At 40.4% G+C, this 19,087-nt stretch overlaps 1 protein-coding gene across 1 annotated transcript in view; it reads left to right on the top strand.

Moving 5' to 3' along the window:
- The first annotated feature begins 3,524 nt into the window (after positions 1-3,524).
- LOC126392390 (glycoprotein endo-alpha-1,2-mannosidase-like protein) overlaps positions 3,525-19,087 on the top strand; it is a 29,279-nt gene continuing 13,716 nt past the window's right edge. Inside the window, exons 1-2 of the mRNA XM_050047767.1 lie at positions 3,525-4,687; positions 9,512-9,621. Of these exons, the coding sequence (XP_049903724.1) occupies positions 4,177-4,687; positions 9,512-9,621 (621 nt within the window). The 5' untranslated portion in view covers positions 3,525-4,176. The remainder of the gene's footprint in view (positions 4,688-9,511; positions 9,622-19,087) is intronic.

Below are 19,087 nucleotides of genomic sequence, written 5' to 3'. Positions count from 1 at the left end.
CATGTCACATACATGTTTTCTAATGTTAATCCACACTGGAGAGGGGGGAGTGTTTTCTCCACATGCAGCACAGGAGAAACAGTTAATCTGACTCGCACAACCGAGACTGAGAGTTTAAAATATAGCAGAAAACGAAAGCGGGCAAATCAAAAGTGTATACAAGGGGGAAATAGCTCACAATACAAGGTGGCATCACGAAAACAAGCCAAACTGGTCAAACGAATTCACGGATCGATAGTGATTGATCACATCATGTTAAGATGTTGACTGGTGTCCTTGTGGAATGATGGATGGATCAGAGACAGGAGGAAAGTGATCTTTTAACCAAGCTTAAAGCGAAAGAGCCCAAAAAATAAGTAAATGGATTATTTTTAAACGAATTAAAGAAGATATTAAGAACTACAATTAATAAAAAGCTTAAATTACATTATGAAAATTATAAAATACGTTTAAAATATATACATTTTTAAATGATTATTTCGTTCATTTTACACCAAACACCAGAAGTCAAATTAATTTAACCATTTTTATATGTTTATGTTTAATGAACATCTTAATTATCGACCTGTGAGAGCAGGAATAATTAATTAAAATGATCTGTTAATAATAACAAACACTGATTATCAAGTATTTTTTATTTAATATTATCAATATTCTAATTTTGGGAGTGAAGGGAAACACAGCTCCACCTCTGTGTACGTGACGCCTGATGGATGTTTTAGAGGCGACCTGTCGATTTCATCACAACGACCCCTTGTGGACCCGCAAAACACGCATATACATATGGCTCTATACATTACATAATCGACTGCATTAAATATCCTAAACTGAATAAATCACAGAAAGCTATGCCCCACACTGAGGCGTTAAACTGGTGCTTTCAAGAAACTTGGAATAAATATGAACAGACTTCTTGGCCAGAGAGAGATTATATTATAATGTAAAGCCTTAAGTTTTCTAAAATAACTCCAGACCTGCAGGATAAAAAATTGAGGAAATCTGAAACGTATAAGAACCACTGTTGTTTTTGCTTTTTAGTTTATATAACCAGGTATAAGGCTATTTTTTTTTTTAATTTAATTTGGTTAAATGTATGCATCATCCTGAATTAATTTTCTTTCTTTCATATTTTTAATTAGTTTAGAAAACACGATTATTTTATGGGATGTTAACACGTAAAATGACGAGAGGTTTTTCTGCAATATTTTTTTAATCTGCCAAATTATGCTAATATTCCGAATTTAGTTTATCTTAGCGTTTTTTTAACATGTAAAAGTATCTCGGGTACCTTGTTTTGCTACTTTGTGATGTTTTAGATTATTTTAAATGCAATAACCTAAAGTTTTAGTGACATTAAAATAAGTCTGTCACAAGAAAGTAGGCTGCATAAGACATAAATTGCCAGGTAAGCCTATGTTTATTGTGTATGCAGTTAGAGATATTCACAAAATAAAGACTATGATCCTTAAACACGGAAGTATAAGGTGACCCAAAATGTTTCACTGCCTTTTGAAAATTTACAGCAATAGACATTTTAGCTACTATAACTCTTTTCGCTTTAATTTCACACTTTATAAACTGAATATTTAGCCGCTTTATTATATCCTTTGGGTCATTGAACAGCAGTGTGCACGACAGCAGGAGCAGAAAGTTTGTTGGATAAAAGTCTGACAATTTTAGCTACTTTACAGTAAAAGTTAGTTTTGTATTAAGCCACAAATAACTTGTAACACCGGTTGCAGCGGGTGTACAGTGTGTTTATATATCAGTCTATGTTTAAACAAAGTGCTCAGTGGACAAGGAAAGCAATCTAATGAACTGTCAGCAGTCAGTGCAGGGGTCAGCGGCTACTGGGTGCTGCCGAGGATTATCTTGGCCGGAAGCCAAGATCTCACTGCTGGACTGGAGCCAAGGTGCAACAAGCTGATAGACTGCAACAGTCCCCTCTTAATGTACCCGGCACAGCCCACTTTAAACGGACTTTTTACTTAATGTGAACCGTAGGACGCCTTTATGGCGACATGATGCGTTTCAGTAAATATTCTGAACTCTTGTTTTGTGCAAAGGCGGAAGTGATAAATAAAATTAAAGGGATATTTTACTTCCGATCAAAAATGAATACATCGCTCTTAAGTGATCTGCCATCAGTTGAACCGCCACTGAAACATCAACAACCCGGTCGCCCTAACAATCACTTTAAAAGATCAACTAAATGAACTGGAAAGACAGAAACAACCTCTCAGCTTCCCAGTGACATCATCTACTCTCAGTACACTTCAATAGAAAGACAAAGAACTTGATACATTTCACAGATGTTGGGCTCCATTCATTAACATCATCTGTCTACCCTCTGTCACATATACACACATACATACTACAACAGCTGATTATTTATTTATTTATTTTCATTTTTTCTTTACTCCCCATTCATCGTGTATTCATTACTTATTTTTCAATATATATGTGTTATTATAATTTATATTATTTCTGTCTTGAGAAGAAAATTACCCTTATTTGGTTTGCTATGTTTTTAACATTTATACCTAGTCAAGCTCTCTGTATGTCACCCTGTTTTATTCTTCTGTCGCTGTGTTTGTGTGTGTACCCTTTTTTTGGGTTAGTTTTTGTTTTGTACCTGTAAAGTCACCACTGTGTTAATTTTGCACCAGTAGAATAAAATAAAATACAATTAAATTGAATAAAATAAAATAAAATAAGATTAAATTAGATGAAATGAAATGAAATTAGATTAGATTAATTTGAATTGAATTGAATTAAATGAGCGAATAATACAATTAAATAAATACATCGTAAATCAGAGAAAGTTGGCATTTCTACTACGGATATAATAATAATAATAATAATAATAATAATAATAATAATAATAATAATAATAATGTAGAGCTGAAGCAATTAGTCAATTAATCAATTAGTTGATTGGAAAAAGTTAATTGCCAACTTCAGTCTTTTTTTTCCAAGCAAAACTGCTGAACATTTAAAGAGCTTCTTAAATGCTGCTTCTTTAAAATAAATATTTGTAAATAAATTTAAAGTCTTTGGGTTTTGGCCTGTTGGTTGGACAAAATGTTAACTGAAGTTGTCACTTTGGATACTGGGAAATTGTGACAAGCACTTTTTGTTTTGTTTTACATTTTTTAGAAACATTTTTTTAGACTAAATGGCTACTCAATTAATCGTGAAAATAATCGGTAGACTAGTCAACAAGGAAAATAATTATTAGTTGCAGAGCAATATCATCATAATTCCCTGCAGTACCTGAAAGCAGCATGGTGAAGTGCTCTTGTGTTCTACTAAAGGACCACTAGATGTCAGTGTAACTCTGAACTCACCGTGCAGTCAGTTTGAACTTAAAAAACAGTAATATGACAATTAATACTTTGTCTTCAGCTGAAGATATGAGACTTATAGAGTCTGTGACGAGTCATGGTGACACAGTGACAACATTGCTACAGGAGCCTAACTTTGTGACTGATCTGCAGACATCATACATGCCATCTATTCCCGTCTGCGCGAGCCTCTGCAGCCTTGCACATCAGACGAGTCCCGCCTCTTTGAGACCCAAACGGACTGTGTAAAGGAGACATCAACCAACCACCCACAGAGGCTGGAAAATCCCTCCGGACATCATCACCGGAGAGCATCACTCCGCATCTCGACGCCGGTCGTCTGTCTGTCTGTGTCGGGTGTCAGGTGGACGGATCAGCTTCCGGGCGGGACTCGGCAGCCAGCTGGAGGAGTGACAGTTTGGATGTCAGTGAGTGAAACGTCTATATGGAAACAAAATCGGGAATACGGGTTATAGCGTGTATAGACTCGGTTATTCCCACTGTACAGAGCAGATCAAGCGCTTAAGGAAGTGAGTTTGTGCTGTGGTGAAACCTCACAGGCTGATCAGCAGCATGACAGACATGAAGCTGCTGGAGAAAGTTAAAAATCTAACAGGCAACTGCGTCAAGTAGTCTGCCGCGACCGGACTGCAACCATGTAGTCCCCTTTTAGTCATGCATTCAGAGCAGAGGATATACTGTTTGCAGATGTCACGCAGGACACTTTGAAGAGTAGCTCGTAGGCTGTGAGGAAACAGGACTGAGACAGGTTTATTTGCGCTCCTGGTCCCGTCCGCGCCGTTTGCAGCTCCTGCCTCTCCAAGCAAACATGGCAAGACTACGGAGGAAAGCTTGTATAGCTCTGTTTCTTTTCACGCTATTCATCTTCGGGACCATGATGGGACTGAGGACCCTGAAGCCCAGTGACGGCTTCTCGGATCTGGCTCCGGGTTTGGAGCTGCTGCCGATGATAGCCGGGAAGATGGACCGGCGTTCCGTGTCCCGTGACGCCACCGCGTCCCCGGGTCAAGCTCACCCAGCCGGCAGCAACACCAAAGCAGTTCTGTCCAACACCGGCCCCGAGGGGACCATATTTTACGATGTTCATATCTTTTACTACAGCTGGTACGGCAACCCACACATGGACGGCAAGTATATCCACTGGGACCACATCCTGGTTCCACACTGGGACCCCAAAATCGCATCCAGTTACCCGAGAGGGAGACACATGCCGCCCGAGGACATCGGCTCCAGCTTCTACCCCGAGCTCAATCCGTACAGCTCCAGGGACCCGGACGTGTTGGAGTCCCACATGGAGCAGATCGGAGCCTCTGCTGCAGGTACAGTTCAGATGTAACCACTTTCTTCAAGAGGCAGAGAAAAGAGCTGAGTTGTTTCTTGTGCTCAGCAGCTGCACAGAGATCTGGCCTCTATAAAGCCGCTTGAGGGGCACAAATATTTCCAGCACCACACATCCTGTGGACAGCTCCCTACACACTCAGCTCAGAGTCCCCAAATATCTGCTGCTGCGCCGTTTCCTGCAGCACAGAGACAAACTTCAGGACTGTAAAAGCTCCAGTAATCAAAAGATGGGTCTACATCATGAGGAGAACACCTTCCTATCTCAATTTCAATATTGATTCAGGAAGTGTGATTCAATTTAGTGTGCTATTTCAACACAGCATGCCCCCTATAGGGCTGCAGGATATTAAAAAGTATATATATTTTTAAGAATAATACAGCAAAAACCACAGTCAGCGTTATATGTGATGCAATGAATTGTTCCTCTTATATGATTTTCAACAGAATAGAATAAATCCTGAGTCTTTTATAATCGACAAACTTCGATGGTTAAGTACAACCAACATGATTTGCTTTGACCTTGAAAAACTTGAGTTAAATCAACTTAATATTTATTCAGATGTAAGTGGTCAGACTATTTTAAGATATTCTAACTTATTTAATTACATTCTACTCAAATGTCTCATTTTTTATTTGACCAGCTTCTTAAAAAAGTTGACTTAAACATTAATGAAGAAAGCGATGGTAAACTTGTTTAAGTGTTATCCCCAACCCCATGAATCATTGTTTAGATTGTGTAAGAGTCAATGAATGTCAATATATTTATACCTTTATTTAATTAGGATGTCACTCTGAGACCCAGATCTCTCTGTCATGAGAAACCACCTGAGAAAACACTGACAGTAAGACAAGAACCAACACATCCAAAGCCAGGCAACCAACAATCGAGCGACAAATAGATTTTCTAGAAACAATGCAGAGTCTTAAAACACATCTGATAACACAGCTTTAAGAGATTAAAGGGGAAGGAAGAAATGTAAACTTTAAATGTTTAAAATGTAATGTGAAGTTAGATTGTGTGCTGTAGTTACAAAACTTGTATAACAGAAGATAATATATTGTTATATTATCACCCAAGGCCCCCTAATATACAATAATTCACTCGCTAAGTCCCGCCCCCGGACGCAGACTGGCCAATGATAACATAGCATCGGGCCAGAACAGACCAGGGTCCGGCAACAACACAGCTGTGCTCCAATCGTTTCAGATTTCCTTCATTTTCAGGCTGGTTTTGTGGATTTGGAGCTAAATGTTATGCCTGGGGCACGTCTTGTATTAATGACACTCGTTACCTGGAGAGGTTGGAAAAAGATATACGTTTCTTCCCTGTTCCAGAACCAAAATCAAACCCTGAAAAGTGTAGGGTTAGCTAGCTAGCTACTGAAGATATAGCCTACTGAATGTATACACATGCTGCTTTTACTTTTTAATGGTTACAACAATGAAAAAAAGACCGACCCTGCTGTACAGGAACCAGTGAAGGGAAGCAGGGAAACTTTGCTGATATTCAACCAGCTGTGTGTCATCGCATTGTGTGCAGATGAATGTTGTTTGACTTCCCCTGGAGATCCCTGTCTGTCCGGCGGCAGAGGTCAAGGTGCTGGCAGCAGCACGAGGGTGAAACCAAACACTGTTCATCTGCACACACTGTGATGCCACACAGCTGGTTCAATATCAGCAAAGTTTCCCTTTATATTCATTGTCTTGTGTGGCGATCAGCAGTGATGTGGTGGTTCACTTTTACACTGTGATCTGTAGCCTATAGTTCGGCTTTAGCTTCTAACTATCTTTGTCTTTTTAACCTGTTGTTGCTGCTGAGTCAGTTTGACATCCTGGATATATCCTTCAAACACAGACTGTAGACCCCTCTGTCTGCTTCTCTCTGGAATCACTGTTTCATTTTTCCAAAAATATGCTAGTATTTCCTCAGGGAGTGCAGTTAGTTACAGTGTGGGCTCCATCTTACTCTGACAGCTTGTTGGACCATCACAAAGGGGCGGGGCTTTGTGAAAGGTCAATTGCTGGTCCTCCCTTGCAATAATAATTGGAAGCTGACATTTCTGTTCCCAAGAGGCTGTGGTGTGCTATTTTTTTAAGCCAGAGTGAAGATAGTGGTATCCTGTGACACCAGACAATCTAAGGCATTGGTACCAACCATGTCGGCATAGGTTGTTGGTAAGGAGGCCAAACAGCGCTCCAAATTTAGTCTAAAATTTGAAGCGTTAACAATCAGCATGGCTGTTTTCAAATGGGTCCCTTTAACTCTCACCTAAATATATCTAAATTAAAATGTTTTCTATGGGTACCCACAAGTCTCTCATAAGTCTCTCTCTCTGAAATTCACTTACGGCTTTTGATTTTGGTGAACCACCCCCAAGATTTCAGGTGCCCCATCCATCCACCCCTTTGAAAAATCTCTTGGGGCACCACTGGCTCTAATGTCCCTTATCTCTATTCTTAGAACTTCAGGCTCAGATCAGTTTTTTGAATGTCTCATGAAACATTAATGGCTATGTTGTTAGTCTTTTCAAAAACTTGTTTGGCTTCCCTAAAAGACACACAAGTCCTGTCATCTGGTGTCGAGTAACAGCTCGGTCTGTCCAGCCGTCAGCAGCCTTCACATGATAGGCTCTGATGTTTCTGTCCTGCGGCCCAGTAGGTTATTGTACACCATCCAGACTGATGACCAGGCCATCCATCCCTTTGAAACCTCACCGCCTTGACAGATGGATCATGGGAGTGCTGGCTCACGATGCTTATTTAAAATAATCCATTTAATTAGACACCACAGTCGGCCAAACTCTAAATAGTCCCGTTTGGCTTGATGACTGATTCCCCGCCATTTCATAGTGGCCCATAAATAAAATGAATAGCAGCGGCCATACTCTTAATACACACGGACGTAGTTGGGTATTGTAATCTAATAGTCCCCACAGCTCCACAGCAAGCGGATATGAGTTTAATGAATTAGCTCTTAGTGCATATCCGATGTGCCAGATAGTCTCTGGTGCCAGTTGCCATTGTGGCTAATATGAAGCTACAGTATTTCTCAGCCAGCATCAAAGCATGAGGAGGCAATTCTCTACAGGAATTTATGAGCTGTCGCACACTCGAGCTGCGCAGAGAGATTGCCACTAAAACAAGACATAATAAATAGTGCAAAGATGACAAATGCATATTTATCAATCAGGGGAAGAGTATGGGTGATGGGCAGGTACGCATTCAGATAGAAAAAATCAACTTGCCACCACACAGCCATGGATGGATCACTGAACAGGCCTATTGAGCACAGGTCCAGGGACTCGAGGCCCCAGGGGGCCACTGAGCCAGAGCCTCTGTTTGAAGAGAATATCAGCTTTTCAAGTTGAAGACAAACAACGGGCTTGTATGGCCACAAAAAGATGAAAAACAACCACGAATACATGCCAAATGACCACAAGAGATGTAAAATGTCCAAAAAGAACTGTAAGGTGGAGTTGGGAGCCTTTTACATATCTGTGACCACGAATGGATTACTGAACAGGCCTATCTGGCACAGACCCAGGGGCCTTCATCTGCAAAATGTCACTCTTATTAACACATATCGACCCATAACCGACTCAAAATGACCACAAAGTGATGCAAAGGAACTGCAAAGAGACACAAAATGACCAAAAAAGACACAGATATGCCTCAGAGACAACAAGAACATACAACAGGAATATAAAGAAACACAAAATGACTACAAAGAGATGCAAAATAACTAAAAAGAGAGACAGAACCACTACAAAGAGCAACGAAATTACCAAAAACGACACAAATATACCTCAAACAGACGCAAAACCACAAAGACCAACAAAATAACCAAAAAGAAACTAATATACTTCCAAGAGACACAAATTGACCTTTAAATTGACACAAAATGACAACAAAAACACGCAAAAGAACTACAAACAGACACAGAATGACTACAAAGAGATGCAAAGCAATTAAAAGCACACACACAAAACAAAAACAAAGAGCAACAAATAGACCCAAAAGACACAAGAGACACAAATTAACCCGTAAAGAGACACCAAGCGACAACAAAAACATGCAAAAGAATTACAAAGAGCAACAAAATGACCAAAGGAGACATAAATTTACCTCAAAGAGACATAAAATAACCACAAAGAGCAACAAAACGATCAAGAGACGCAAATATATCCCTGAGAGATGCAAAACGATTACAAAGAAACACAAAACAAGCACAAGGTCACACAAAATGACCCCAAAGAGACACAAAACAACAACAACAAAAAGAGTGAAAACCAGCACAAAGTCCCTGTGTCTTGCTCCTGTGACAAAGAAGTGGTGGGACCTTTTGCATATCTGTGACCAAGGATGCCCTATCTCCTAATCCGTCCATGCACACAGCATATAACCACAAATCTTACCAGCATCTGTCTGAGTCCCATGAAATACAGTGATTACCAAGGATGGATTTCCAAGGCAGAAATTTCACAGTGTGTTCAATAAAAGCGAAACTGACTGTGTTCGTTCAATGGTCGCAAATGGGTCTGTAAAACTGTGTGAAGGGCTGCGTGAAAACCTCACTGTAGATTAATGAAAGCAAAAGTTTTCCAGCTCCCATTTCTCCCAAAAGGATTGTCAGCATTTCTTACAATCAGTGTGAAAGCCAAACATCATTTCAACAATGCCTGAGAGAACCATTTCAGAGGGTCATATGCATTTTGGACATTGGTCCTACACAGATGCTCTCTAAGGTAGTGTCTTTGGTCCTGGATGGATGATCAGACTTATGAGTTTCTGTGTGTCTCCAGGGGTTCTGGTCCTGTCCTGGTATCCTCCCGGCCTGGCTGACGACAATGGGGAACCCGCTGAGGATTTGGTACCATCTGTACTAGATGCTGCGTATAGACACAACCTCAAGGTAAAAAGCATCAGCACATTTTGTGTGTGTGTGTGTGTGTGTGTGTGTGTGTGTGTGTGTGTGAGAGAGAGACTTGAAACAAAGTGGGGAAAGAGTAGAAGTCTAGAAAAAGAGCAATGAATCAATTCTCCTCTGAATTGTAATAATCAGCTCGATTTTTAAGCATACTGCATGTTGTCGCAGGAAAATTAGTGTTGATTATTCAATGATTTGTCCATTTTAAGTCTGCAGTTGTTAATGGAAGAGTTGGTTTTCAATCAATAATGCTGATATGAGCTTTGCAATGGGTTTTTAAACCTTTTACCTTGTATTTATTTAACCACGTAAATCCCAGTAAATCAAGAAAGACTTGGCCAAGATGGCAGCATAGATAGAAACAGTACAAAATCATACCACAGATAAAAACAATACTAAAAACACATATGGCTAAAATAAGACTGTTAAGAACAGGCACAATTAAGAATAAAAGCATTAACCATAGAGTTCAGCATAATCTTGAATTCTGTGTCAGATATCTGATTATCAAATCAATTTCATTTTAGGGACTGTTCCGAGTGGCTAGAGCAGAAAAAAATAAAAGCTTTCCTTTTCTGTCTCTGTACACTAGAGACAGACGGCAGATATTTCTCGTGATCTGAGATAATGATTGCAGGATGAACACTGAAATAAATTTGTAGGAATATGAATGCATTTTACCCAGAATAGCTTTTTAAATAAAAATAAACCAGAGACCAACAGGACAGAAATAAAGACTCATCAAGTCAATTGCCTGTATATGTTTACAGATGACAAGTCATATTGTTTTCCCCTGAACTGTAACAATGTCTGGAGGCATGCTAGCATTAGAAATCAACATTAACCCAGTTTTACTTGCATTTAGTACCAGTTTGAGTTGAGCGAGGTGAGACTGCAAAATATTAAAGGTGAACTGTGTTTATGAAGTGTATCTGGGTAGTAAGATCCACAACTATACAATGCCTCATCATCTGCATAGCAATACGTTTGAATTCCATGTGCTTTACGACCTAAATTATTCATGTAAGTTTTGGTTGATTTAGCTTCCGATAGCCTGACACCCATAACTGGTAATGGGTGTCATCAACTAGTTAATTTTTAAGGAAAAATGCTAAATGACGTGAAATACATGAGGCCTTTCCGTTTAGTCTGGCACTCCATTGACTCAGTGAGCTTTAGCTCCGCATTTCAAAACACTATCCATTTAGAAATGGTGAAATTTTAATGTTTTGTGCTGTAAATGTCTTGCCTTTCATTTTATTTCTGTTGGCTTCACTGACAAGCAGCCAGCTAGCCATGTTAACATGGAAACCTATGGCCCCCTGCCCACCCTATGGTCTCCACTGATTAGTTAGCCTTGGCAGCTCTGCACTGGGCACCACCTGACTTTAGCTAGCAGCCCCACTCATTCTGCAATTACAGTTGATAATGCCGTCCCAACTCATGGTGGCGGGATGGCTTAGCTGTGGAAATAGGTTGGCCACCCTCCAGTCCTCCCCAACTAGCCCAAATGAGTAAGCAGTTTAATTTTAGCCTCAAAATGCTGTTAGCATTGTTACCTGTGTTAGCACTAGCCGTGCTGACACTTTAAACGATTCTAACAGTGATAACATAGTTAAAATGCTAAAGGGGGTTTGAGGCTCAAAATTGACCCGCTTACTCATCGGAGTGACCTACAGTAGAGGAAGACCGGAGAGCAGCCACCATGTTGCTACAGCACCACTGCTGTATCAGGACATTACCAGGGATAATCACAGAACGAGTGGCGTTGCTAGCTAGCTCCCACCCAAACCAGGTGGTGCACAGTGCAGCAAACTGAGGAGCAGTGGAATTAACTCATAAACCAAGATACATAACCGGTCAAAAAAATTCTTGGCGGTTGACCGATGAACAGTTAACTATTGACGGAGAGGCCAAGCACAGAACCTTGAGGCACTCCGTTAAAAACAGTAAACCAACTCGAACTGTGTCCATTTGCATATGACTGATTCGGATGCTACAAGCTAAATAAAACAGCAGAGAGTCTGCAACTTACACAGAGAATGACTCTATAGTGGTGTTTCAAAATGATGTATTGAACTTTGGAGAAAGATAGTTGATTGTTGAGTCTCATTCCCAGGTCGTCAAATACCAATGCTTTGTGTCAGTATTTGACGACCTGGTAATGAGACTCAACAATCATCCTTCTCCAGAGTTACATTTACCACCATTAAGTAGGGTTTTGTGTAAAACTTCCATCTTGTTAAACTTAAATGTCAGCTTCTGGAGAGATGGCCATTCTTTTATTTCTGAATGGTTGCCAGAATATGAATGAGCCTGAGGCTCAATGTGTAAATATGATTGTCTGTCCATTATCTCTCCATCCATTCATCTCACTAAGAGCACAGTGACACAGAGCTAGAAAAGGATTAATGATGCTTTCTACAGTGGTGAGCAGAGAGCTTAACACTGCTCAGGATAGTAATCTCAACGCAGCCGTAGTGCTGTGGTGAGTTATTCACAGAAGCTGCCGTTTGTTTTTGTCACAGGAGAGTGAGGCTGTTGAGTGTGTTCTGCTGCTGTCTGTGCTGCTCAGAGACTTGAGTCCTGATGTTTGCAGCTGCAGTGACATCTCCAGCATTAGAGATAAAAAAAACAGGTCAAATAGCTGCTGCTGGATCAGTTGTTCAGTGGGGATTGAATGAGCTCCGGAGCACATCAGCAGGGTGAAGAGGTGGGGGGTAGAAAAAACCACATGACCAATTTGCCAATTAGGTTGGAAAATGGCACGTTGAAGAAAATATGTTCCCTTCATGTTGGTCTCTCTGCCTCCTTTCACTGTATCGAAGGCTTATTAAACTTTTACAGGGAACGCTTGGTCGTAATTCAATACAATTCATGACGGATGCTCTCCAGATTAAGATAGTAGAGGGGTAAAGAAAGATAAGACATGATGACACAGTGATCAGAGCTTTTTTTGTCAGATTTCTCCTGTAAAAATTCTCTAAAATGAGAGCTAAAGAAGCATAATATGTTCCTGTGTTTATGTGCATATTACAAGCTACTCATGAGCTTTCTGTATGAATATGAAATGACATATAAGTGATGCAGGCGTGTAAGAGTTTTCCTATGTCAAACAGGGGCCATTAATAATGCACCAACAGCAACTGCGCAACACACTATATACAACTGACCGGATAAAAGCATCAGCATTGCTGTAAGGTTTTATTTTACTTACTATGCTTTAGTTGCTATTATTAGTTCATTAATCAGATAAGTTTCAATGATTTTTCAATGAAAACTAGTGTAAAACTGTGGTGTTTAAATGATGCTCAGTTGGTACTAAGGGGCCCAAAGTGTGCCAAGACTCCCCCACACCATTACACCACCACCAGCAGTCTGACCAGTTGATACAAGGCAGGATGGATCCATGCTTTCATGTTGTTTACGCCAAAGTCTGACCCTACCATCTGAATGTTGCAGCAAAATCGAGTCTCTTCAGACCAGGCAAAGTTTTTCCAATCTTCTATCATTCAGTTTTGGTGAGCCTGTGCAAATTGTAGCCTCAGTTTCCTGTGACCAGTGGTCATTTGAGAACTTTCTCTTTTTCAGACAATCCTCTGTAAACCCTAGAGATAGTTGTGTGTGAAAATCCCAGTAGATCAGCAGAATACTCAGACCAGCCCATCTGGCCATGTTCAAAGTCACTTAGACCTAGAAAGAAATTTACCTATCTTGCATTTGAGAGACGATACAAAATTTGTCAAACTATGGGGGGAAAAAACGCTTCTACACTTACTGAGTGAGATTCATGTGTCTGTGCTAAAGTCAGCAGGTTTCACGTGTCATTATATTTTATAAATTTATTAAGTATGTTCCTATTTTACCATATAGGAACAAAACTAACCAGACCACAAGGAGGCAAGTTGTATTTACAACTTGCTGAAGCTATCAACAAGGTTAATTACAAAGCAAAGTCATCCTAATGATCATTATAACACAACCATTATGACGCCAGTGTTTGTATCCTGATGTGAAGATAAAGATAATTTATTTTCCAGCAGCGATGTGACACATATTGTCCTCTGTATAAACAGCTCTGAGGAGAGGCAGTAGGTTGTAAGGCCGGTCTGTCAGATTTGATATCACACTTGTTTAGTCCGCTGTTTGGCTGCAGGCAAAGAAATAATGCGTCTGTGCGAGGGCACGACAAGAACGCTGGGATTATACATGCAACGCTGAGCTGATGAGGTTTTACACAAAATGCTGTCAGGAGAGAAGCTAATAGATTGAACCTAATGCAATGCTTTATTGTCATGAGTGGCTGAGCAAGCAGGAGAAAGCGTGTGTGGAAATACAGACCATGACATGCTTTCTACAAATCAACGGCTCATTTCAGAACCTCACGGAAATAAGGAGGAAGTGCTGTCTTATAAAAGCACATACATCACAATCAGTAGAATATTTTCTTTCTGTATGTTGAGTGCAGCGTCCTCTTCCAGTTCTTGTTTTTGATGAACTCCTCCCACTCCCTCTGCACAGAAGGACATTTATCTTTGGAGTGCTTCTTCTTGCATAATTTCAGCAAAATGCTGACAAGGTAAAGAACTTTGGCTCTGATCATTTTGGGCTCAAGTGCAAATTTCACAAAGCAACAACCTTAAATAATTTCTTTACTCTATTCTACTGAGAGGCAGACTAAAAGGAGGGAGGAAAGCCCGAGTGTGGAGGACAGATGGTCCCACAGGAGCTGCGGCTACAGCCAAAAATGTATCAGATCAGGATTCAGGAAACACACATATCTGCAATCTGCTTTTAGTAGCAAAGTGGCTACCAGCCAGTCTGAGCATTGCTTTGTGAGAGTGTGTGAGCAGTTTTGTTTTGAAACATCAGGCCCTTGGAGAGTCTGTATAATTATACAAAAATAGCGTGATATTACTGAGGATACAGAGATAAGACAAAGAAAACACCAGGATGAATGAACGTAGAATTCCTCAGCATGTCTAAAAAAACAAAACTTTATTCTAGGAATAGTTTACCTGTCCATATGCATTTAGTTTTCCATCTGGTATCTTTGTCCATCCTTGTCCTGTACTGTCTTGTCTTGTTTGTCACAGCAGCACTCCTCCTAGCTGAGGATGAGGATTACAGTGCACTCGACAGTCTTCCTGTCTAACTGCTGAATGGAGCAATCGAAGACAGCATGTGAATGGTTTTTATAGTGGTTTTATGTGACTCACTGAGGCATGAATATGTCATTAACATTTCCAAGATTCATGGGCAAATTTAACCTATTAGAGGGCCCCGGGCAAAAAGTAGCTGCTGGGCCCCTGTTGGTCCCCCAGAAATACTCATGCACCATCAGATTGAGAGCATAATATAAACCTGGGCTGCAACTGATTAACTTTATTTTCTATTCTAAATTCTTTTGTCTATGAAATGTGGAAAAAATTCACAGCTCGCCGCCATCTTGACTTTAGATTTTCTTTTAAAAATGCAGACTAATTCATCTTGTATCGTGCCTGACTTTAATCAGTCATAACATATTGGTTTGGGAATTTATCTGCAGATGCTCTGGTTCAAAATGAGATCAAACTTTTCTATGGATGTCAGTTTCAGAGCCACAACGGAGTCCAAAATGTGGCGTGCAACAGACTAGGCAAGGCTTGTCGATGTTTGCCAAGCTGATTTCTGTAGAACTTGGGACCCCTACCGGCCAGTGAAGAGGAGTGTGGTGTCAGCGGTCAATGACGTAAACAAGCTTTCCAACAACTGTGACTGAGTGCAACTATGAGAGGTCACAGAGCTTGGTCATAAATGTACACACAAAATATGAGGCTGATTGGTACAGTAGTTTGCGAGATTAGAAAAGAATAGGGGGACTTTGCTTTAAACAATGGGGAGACAGAATTAGAATTTGGAAAAAGTATTCAACTTGATTTTGATACAGAGCTTCTCTGTAGGTTATCAAAAAAACAAGTGACATGCTTTTGGGCCCCCTTGGGTTCTGGGGCCCCACGACTGATGCCTTGGTTTGCCTGGTTGGTAATGTAACCTTGCCAAACTGGGGAAGTTATATGCTTATTCAGATAAGAGACACAACCGAAAATACAAATGTGGCATAGCTGCATGCTCAGTTAAAATGTAGATGAATGGAAACTGGAGCAGAGCTTCACACTGCAACCATATCCAAATTCTATCACACTGGCAATCCCACACTGCACAGCTAAAAACACACTGACCCCTCTTTTGGGTAACACTGTACAAGAAAGCAATGTACTTTTTATTATATAAGTTAAACAGTATTTCAACAGCACCCACACACAGCCTGTGGAGCCTGTAGTTTGTACGGCAGAGTTGGAGAGCACATCACATGGAGCCTCCTCAGCAGAGCTGCTGCTCGACCTCAGCTTGAAGAGGAGCTGAAATAGTCCTTCCTCTTCCCAGGGGAGGGCGGGGGTGGTTCGGTGGGGACAGGGTGGGGGGGTGATTGGAAGCTGGAGCAGAGGGGAAATGTGCACCGTGGGTCCCATGACTCAGTTTGCCTCTCTGAACAATCTGCACCCTGAGGGGCTGTAAAAGTTCTATCCAGTAAGTAGGCCATGTGACTGCATGAGCACGGGGGAAATCACGCCCATGGGTGCCCTATGATGGCATCAGGCACACTTTCCAGATGTACAGAGTAGCTACATTAAGTCGTCCGTGACCCTGCATGGACGTGTGTGTCCACTGTCCGTCGACAGAGCAAACCTGACGCTCTCTCATACGTAAATGTGCTCAGCTTTGTTGGAATAGATCTAATTGTTACGAGGGTCTGGACCTTTATCTTTGTGTTGGCTCACATCCCTCCCTCAGTGCTTTCTGCATGACATGGCACTAAATTCCTCTCTGCTCAGCATGAATCATGCTGTGGTTGTTCCTGGCTCATGCTGTCAATGTTTATGAGGTATTAAAATGCGTCGACTCTGTCTCATTTACTTCTAAATTACCACAGAGTAATGGGCCGGTGTGTTTGGAAAATGAGCTGAGTTTTCTAGTGGCCTGCGTTCTGCTGCAGTGAACAGGGGACCGTAACAGCTTTCCTTCCCCCTTTGTGGATTATTAATTATATGGCTTCATATCCTCTAATACCTCAGTTTTTCAAAATGATTTGATATTTGATCTCTGGGCTGATGACGTTACTAAGAAAGTCCAAAGAGTTATGGCTTTACAAACACAGCTTAGAGGCTGTGATTTATTCAGATGGCCTGGATCTTTCTTCCTCTATCTTTCTTCAAATTGATATTTTGCCAGCAAAGTGCATCTTAATCTTTCAAAATGTATGTTTTGCAGCACATAAAAGCACTTAGCATCTCCATTAGTGGCACAAGTGGTCCTGTTTTTCTTGCCTCCATTTGACAGTTTATCTATAGACATTTGCAGTTTAAAACAATTTGCTCGACTTTCGCCAATTCCAGACATCACTTTAATCCATTAGCACACTTATGGTCAATGTCATAGTGACACAGTCGGTGCAGCCAACTGTCTTTTTTTTTTGCGCGGAAAAAGCACACAGCACCCTCTGCTTGCAATACAGCTTCCCTATCAGAAACATTTTGACAGAAAACAGGCACAAGATTAAATCTAGTGAACATGAATGCGTCCATTTTCATCACTGTAAAGTTCTTATTCTCGATGGTGATACACGCACTTTAATCCTGCAGGTTTTCTGTCAGTGTTACGAATGTCAGACTGAAATCTCTCAACTGCTGTAAAATGGATTGCAGTGACATTTTGCAGACATTCATGGTGGAATTAAAGCCGTGGGTACTTAATGACTTGATCCCCTGACTTTCACTCTAGCACCACCTGCAGACATTTGCGGTTTTTAGTGAAATGTCTCTGCAACTATTGAATAGATTACCATGTAATTTGCTACACACAGTCATGCCCCCCTCAGGATGAATTGTAATAACTGGTGATAATTCACTTAACACTTCCTCTAGTGCTACTATCAAGTTGGAAATTTGATTTTACCGATTCGTCATAGTCTTGTTCAAGCGAATTTTTAAATGCAGGCTTTCATTAGGTTTAATCAGGGATAAGAGAGGAATCAAAGAACATAGGCGATGTAGCTCACTTGATCATCGCACATCCATTTAGTTAGCTGTTGGCCTCCAACATCTTAAAAAGCCCCTTTCCCTCACATTGTTTCCCTTGGGTGTCCACTGCTTGAGAAGAAAAGTGTTTCACTTTGATCATGCATTATTCAGAGTCTCTGAATTCTCCGGCTGCTCCTTAAAATATTCAACTTAAGCACTTTTTGTGTACGTGTCACTTCAGGTCCCTTGTTCCTCTGCTGCTTTCGTTCATCAATTGCAAATACCCATTTCTAACAGAGCCATTAACTGAGCGTTACAGAAGTCTCCAGAGGGGCAGCACTTAGGGTGAAAAACATCTCCTGCAGTGTGACAGACTTTGTCATAAAAATGAAACGGTGAAAACATTGTTCTCTGCAGTCACATCCTATCCGAAAGGATCTGCTTGAATGGCTAACAACTGTGGTATGCTGTACTGTTGACCAAAGTCTGTGTTGTATTTTTTATTTATAGGTTTTAAAAAAAACTGTAAACGAGTACAGTCATCTGTGACATGGTACTAGGGAGGAGAAACCAGACGCCTGATGTCATGCACTGCTTTAAGGCAGAAGGTTTTCAAAGTTTTGATGACTGAGAGAGCCAGCATATGATTTAGGGCTGCACAGCAAAAGAGCTGGAGCCTTTCCCAGCTGACATTGGGCGAGAGGCAGGGTACACCCTGGACAGGTCACCAGACTATCGCAGGGCTGACACATAGAGAAAGACAACCATTCACACTCACATTCACACCTACGGACAATTTAGAGTCCCCATTTAACCTGCATGTCTTTGGACTATGGTATGTTTTTATCTTACCCATTTGTATGATATACTTTACCATGACTTTTTATCCATTCATTGACAAACAACTATTTTACGTTTTTCTGCATTTCGATGATAATTTAAAACATCATTCAAATAAACACAAGAAGTTAGAGCACAAACTTGTTGTGTTTATTTGAATGATGTTTTTATCACAATTTTGACGACACACTGTACTATCTTTTTATCATATCTTTGACAACATACTATACTATGACATTTTTATCACATTTTTGACGACATACTATACTATGACGTTTTTGTGACATTTTTGACGACATATTATACTATGATATTTTTATCACATTTTTGACGACATACTATACTATGATATTTTTATCACATTTTTGACGACATACTATACTATGATATTTTTATCACATTTTTGACGACATACTATACTATATTTTTATCACATTTTTGATGACATACTATACTATATTTTTATCACATTTTTGACGACATACTATACTATGATTTTTATCACATTTTTGACGACATACTATACTATGATATTTTTATCACATTTTTGA

This window comes from Epinephelus moara, chromosome 6, assembly GCF_006386435.1.
Source record: "Epinephelus moara isolate mb chromosome 6, YSFRI_EMoa_1.0, whole genome shotgun sequence".
In the NCBI taxonomy this organism is placed as follows: Eukaryota; Metazoa; Chordata; class Actinopteri; order Perciformes; family Serranidae; genus Epinephelus; species Epinephelus moara.
Note: the sequence above shows the minus strand (reverse complement) of the source record. Positions and strands in the feature narration are given on the sequence as shown.